At 42.8% G+C, this 6,000-nt stretch overlaps 1 protein-coding gene across 2 annotated transcripts in view; it reads left to right on the top strand.

The window, feature by feature from the left end:
* The first annotated feature begins 3,521 nt into the window (after positions 1–3,521).
* LOC148344440 (ankyrin-1-like) overlaps positions 3,522–6,000 on the top strand; it is a 73,231-nt gene continuing 70,752 nt past the window's right edge. For both annotated transcript variants that reach the window (XM_088298030.1, XM_088298023.1), the window contains exon 1: positions 3,522–3,774. In XM_088298030.1, the coding sequence (XP_088154156.1) occupies positions 3,649–3,774 (126 nt within the window). In that variant the 5' untranslated portion in view covers positions 3,522–3,648. The remainder of the gene's footprint in view (positions 3,775–6,000) is intronic.

The raw sequence follows: 6,000 nt of genomic DNA, 5'->3' as shown, positions 1-6,000 counted from the left end.
GAATGAACTTTAAGTTCTTTATTTATGTTGAATGGCATACATTTTTCTTAGGCAAGCACCGCAACTCTGTAGCTGATGAGAATCCACTCACCTGGTCAGTCGCACCATCGCTTCCTCGCAGTTGCTGAGTAAGGTTATTTTAGTTAATGAAAACTAACAAAACAACTAAAACAATTTAAAGCACATTTTCGATAACGAACTAAAATAAAAAACAAAAATGATTTAGAACAATTATAACTAACTGAAACTACATTTTCCGTTTACAAAATTAACTACCATATTTTCCGGACTTCTTTTTTCCTAGATTTTGAATCATGCGGCTAATACAATACTATAGTTGAGAAAATACGCTAATTAAATCACATTTTTTTTTTCTCTTGGGTCTGTTTTGTTTTAAATAGCAAAGTATTTGCCATGTTAAAAGGCACTGTTTTAACCGCCTGTTTATGCACCTATATGTGCATTCACAGTACAAAATCGTTCTGTACATGCGGTAAACAACTAATTTTTTTCAACATAGAAAACTGAGGCTATACCCTGGTGCAGCTTGTATATCGTTTTTTGTTTGTTTGTTTTTCCCGCCCAAAAGAGTTGCTGTGGCTTATATACAGGTGCACCATATATTCCGGAAAATACGGTAACTAATATTAAGAAAAAATTACCTTTGTTTTCATCTTTGGTGATTTAATTTTATGCACGAGCCTTTGGGGTTGATTTTAAATGTATTTATTTCGATATTAACAGCACGGTCCTGAGCCGGAAGAAGAGAATGTCGAACAGGCGTCTGGGAGTTGTAGTCCTCTTAACGTTTATCGCACAGAAGCAACGTAATCATGCAGCAGCCAATAAAAAAGAACCACCAAATCGCTCCTAGAAAATTAGTATAAAAATATCCATCCATTCATTATCTGTTCCGCTTCTCATATGGGCCGCGGGGGTGCTGGAGCCTATCACACCAGTCTTTGGGTAGTCAGCGGGGTACACCCTGAACTGGTTGCTAGTCAATTGCACGGCACACAAAGACTAACAACTATCCGCTCTCACACTCACACCGGACAATTTAGCGTCTGGAAATCAGAGTACCTGGAGAAAACCCACACAGGCACGGGGGAGAGCATACAAACTCCACACAGGAAGGCCGGGGCCGGAATTGATCCCACGACCTCTTCATTGTGAGGCCACTGTGCCGCCTTACAAAGTATATTAAAAAAAAATGCTACACCGTAAAACCGATTTTAATACTATGATTATAGTGCAAGCATACATGCCTGCATCTAACTTTAGAAGCAAAGTCCGTGGACTGTTAAACTGTACCCTGTATTATTCCCCCCCCCCCAAAAAAAAAAAGCGTCCGTGCATGATGCCGCCACGGGAGCGACGCTAACGACAGAGGTTTATTTAAAAATCATTGCGTAAGAAGAGACCTGAGACAGCAGCATGTATTTTCTTATTCAGACTACATGTAACCCGTGCCTCCCACTGCTACTCGGTCAATCCATTACCCGAGGGGGGCAATTCCCACTTCCCTATGAAAGGAAATAACATTTTTGTTGTTTGCCCATTTCGCAATTAGGTTCATCACATGCACAAGGGCCGATTCGCGGCCCTGTCGAAAATCAAACTCCGGCCTTTGTTAATCCACCTCTTTTTTAAAAAACAAAATTGTCACACCCTGTCCCAAAAATGGACATCGGGCCGGGCTGGAGGGCGGCACCGTTCCGCCCCCGGGACAAACTGCCCTGCTCAGTCAATTGGTATGCAGACCTGTGTATGTGGTGCATGGATTGGATGCATTACCAAGCACAAAATCATACATTGCATTCACCTCAAGAGCTGAGGGTAAAGCATCATTTGTAAACTACTTTCTGAATGTGGGTTGGATGAGTGGCTGTACTAGAATCATCAGTAAAACCTAGCACTTCATTAGTTAAGCAGGAGTGCCGAGACCTGTCTAGGGGGTTAAGATCGGGGATGTCGATTGTGGCTATGTAAAGCCCTTTGAGACTGTCTGTGATTAAGGGCTATACAAATAAAATTGACTTGACTTGACTTGACTAGTTCACTAGGCCAAAAACTCCGAATTATCATTTCAGCCAGTCGCAATGGTGATTGATTTGAGAACATTTCACAGGAGCTCGACATTGTGATGAATGGTCTTGCCACAGAGCTGTCAGTCCATCAGGATTTGTGTTTGTCTGTGTCATAGCTTAGCTATGCATGTGATTGATTTATGTTGTGGCGTTGCAGACTGAATGCAACATCATCACAAGTCAATTCATTAGTATGCTGCTGTATGAGTATCTTCTATCGGTTCAGGGGATGCCTGAACAGGCGAGGAGAAAGAAAAATTAAGAGGGAGACATGGAGTAGGCTGAAGGGGAGAAATAGTGTCGACAAAACAGGGATTGCTCAGAGAGAGTCTTTTTTTAACCCAAAAGAGGGCAGCCTCTTTTACTCTGTGTCCCTTAGCACATTTTACCACATGTTTTTTTCTGTATGTGTGATGTATAGTGAGTCAGGAAAAAGAATGTTAAAGGATTTCTTCTTTTTTTTTACCTGCGTCAGCAGCGTTGTTGGGAGGAGGAGGGGGAAAACGAAACACTGCGAGAGGAGAGCTAGAGTACCAGTAACCATCAGAACTTCTTTTCGTTCACCTAATCCTTGCCACACAATTATCTTATTTGGAGCAGATGCAGGAAACCAATGTACTGTCCAAGTGATACACAGATCATGAAATTTGAGAAACACAACATGGGATGCCAGAAAAAAATCTAATGACCATCTTGGGTGCCCTTACTATAGATTGTATGTATCAAATGTTTCTATCGACTGTAAAAGAAATAGCTGCATAGCTCCCAGACGTTGCATACACAAGCACACTGCACCAACATCCTTGCACGCTGCTATCTGCTGCAGTGCTTCACCAGAAGAGCAGGAAGAGCGTGTATAGAGAAGAGGAGAGTTAACGAGTCAAAGGCTGTTTTTTTTTTTCCTCCCCTCATGCATATTTTACATTTCTTTTATTTCATCCAGTATCCTGGTGTGTGTTAGTGATGCCCTGATTGGACGAGGGTTCCCTGTGCATGACACACGGCAGGAGCACAACATACCGAGAAATCAAATACTGCACTGGAAAATGAACCAAAATCAATGTGAGGAGGAAAGAGATGCTGAAGCTTTTCCCGAACTGAGTGTCCCTTCATCCCCGTTTAATCTTAGTGGATGGAGTGGCTGGATACACAAAACAGATAAAGAACGTGCTGAGAGAGATGAACAAGAAAAGGGGAATTCAACCCTTTAATTTCAGCTTTTTAAGAAATATTTGCCCGTTTTCCCTTATAGAGTGACACTGTGCAGAAAAACACTGAATGAGGGAAGTGTGCATTAACGATCGAGAGAGTGCTGTGCTGCAATCGCATCCCACAGCAGACGGCTGAGGACTGCCGCTGCGTGTGAGTGCATGTGTGTGTGTGTGTGACTGCACTGCTGAAGAGGAGGAGGAGTAAGAGGCAGAGTGAGCACGCTCAGACTCTACAGGACCATAGAGGAACGCGGCAGCAGCAGCGCTAGTGTTGGCACGCGCCGGGTAAAAGTCCCAGCACCGTAAGATCTGGACACGCTTACACCACCCAGACCCCCACAAGCGCCATGGCTCAAGCGGCCAAACACCTCCGCAAAAACAAGGATTTAGAAGCCCAAGCAGAGCAGGAGCGCAAAGAGAAAGAAGAGGAAAAGGTCAAGAAGAGGAGCCGCTCACGGGATAAAAAGCGCAAGGTACTGGGATGATACAGATACACAGGTGTCGTAGTCAGTCAGGGGTGGGGTGGTTTCAGGAGGGCGGTAGGGGGGGGTCCCAACATCTTGAGACCCCCCCCACCCCCTCCCTTTTTTGTGTCATTCTAACTGAGTCTGGGGTGCCTGGGCACACATGGAAAGCCAGTCATGTTGTGTTTCCACTGTGTGTACACACATCCTCCCTGGCACACGTGTATGTCATGTACATACAAAAACGGGAAACGTTTCAGCACTCTGCATGCTCTCTTAATCCTTACTATTGCTTTATGCCCAGTTTATTGAGTGTCCTCAATCAATTGTCTGCCAAGGAAGCAATGTGTCTCCGTCCCTGTTCACACTTATTTATCCACACTTAAAATGTTCACTGTGGTACTGTGAAATTCACCTAGTGGCCAGTGCACTGACTTTGGAATTTTCACCATGGTGGAATACCTGCAGGCTTCTGTCTTGTGCCTGAGGATTCCCATGCAAAGGCAAAGCTCATCGTAACTAATAAATCACTGTTCCATCATTCGCCAACTGCAGGGACTTTTGCTAAAATTGGTGTGTGCACAGCGTTACTACCTCTGGTTCAATTTCACGTTTTCTATTGAAATTAAAATGAGTCATCTTTTCACTTTGCTGTGAAGTGTTGGTTGAAAATAGCTCCTCAGCAACCCTGTGAATGTGCATAGTGCCAAGCTGGCTGAAAACCAACCTGGTGCTGATGCGGAGGAGTTTTGTGACCAAACACAAGACTGCACCCTCCCTCGAGTCCAGGGATGCTTGCATTTTTCATTTGGCAGGTATGTTGAAACAATAGAAGGCAGTTTGACTTCAGTGTTCCACAAGAACGTCAGACCCGATCTCGTCTGCCGGGTTCACGTCAACCTGTGCTCTTGGTCTCTTTTACATGAACAGAAGTGCGAAAACAAGTGATTTTTTGCTCGCATGTGAGTGAGTCTGGAAAGGGAAGATGCAAGTTAGGAAAGCCTGCATCGCTCTAATGGTATTCATGATCACGGTTGAGGTTTCTGCTGAGGCTCTTAATGCAGCCCAAGTTTGTCTCTATGTGCGTTGTTTCAGGGGATCCTATATCAGTTACATAACCGCGGTGCTTAAGTCACTTAAATAAGCCTCTCCAACTCCCCCTCCCAATCTCTCATCCATATTTATTTATTTTTTTAAAAAACAGCCTATCCCTGCATTGTTGAGCCAGCAGGCTTCTTGTACCTCTCACCTTGCAACGTGTGTAACTCCTCTTACGAAACAAAAATTAACAAACATGTACCCTCACTTGGGTAGCTTATGACTAGAAAAGCAAGTTCCTGTCATCTAAGCCTTTGTGCCCTCCCTCATCATAAATATTTCAATCATTTTCCCGCACTAATGTTGGATTTCTGACCCCTTAGATTCTGAAATTTTCCAACCCTTTTCTTTTTAAAATATAATGAATTGCATGTGTTGTGATATGATGCAAAGAACTAGTACATGGTGTTTTATCTTGCTTTAATACATGACTTTGCCCTAACATGAAAAGTGATGATAATTGCGGCGCTCAATTGTCGAAGTGGAGTGGCTTTTTCGCCTTTGTGTCAAAAGCACCTTTATATGGCTCACCTTGCTATGATGGACTGCGTTGTTTATCTCGAGGGCGACATCATGAATTAAGCGATCTAAAAATACACCTTTTAGTTGAAGATTTAGCCTTCTACTGTTATGTTGGAGATACAGTATACAAGGGTTTTATTTTCAAGATGGCAATTATCTCCTGAGGAAATGTCTAAGGAAGTTTTGTTTAATTCCTAAATTCTAGCCGTAGTCATCAGTTATTTTATCAAATGCTGTTCTGAAAAGTCTGAAATATTAAACACAACACCAAGTTCAATGGTTGACAGTACGTTTCAGCTTCAGATGAAAGAAGGATTTCTTGGTTTGAATGTATCCACCCATTTTATAATAGCTTTTTCCTGTGCAGTGTGGTGAACACCTCTGGAGTTAGACAACACATAACCAGTAAATAACAATCCTGGTGCTGCCTGTACAACTATCCATGCTAACATTGACATATGAAAAGAATTTAGATGACTTGTGTTTGGACTCAGTATTTGATCTTGCTAGTGAATGCTACGTTGTTTAAAAGACCCAAATGTTCCATTTAATTTTCTCTCTAGTACAATCATTTCGTTAAGATGCGCCATGTGTTTTCATACCTTACGCAGTTTG

Source organism: Idiotropiscis lumnitzeri, chromosome 1 (assembly GCF_059441095.1).
Source record: "Idiotropiscis lumnitzeri isolate Australia: NSW breed Sydney's pygmy pipehorse chromosome 1, RoL_Ilum_1.0, whole genome shotgun sequence".
Lineage (NCBI taxonomy): Eukaryota > Metazoa > Chordata > Actinopteri > Syngnathiformes > Syngnathidae > Idiotropiscis > Idiotropiscis lumnitzeri.
This window is presented reverse-complemented; position numbering and strand designations above follow the sequence as displayed.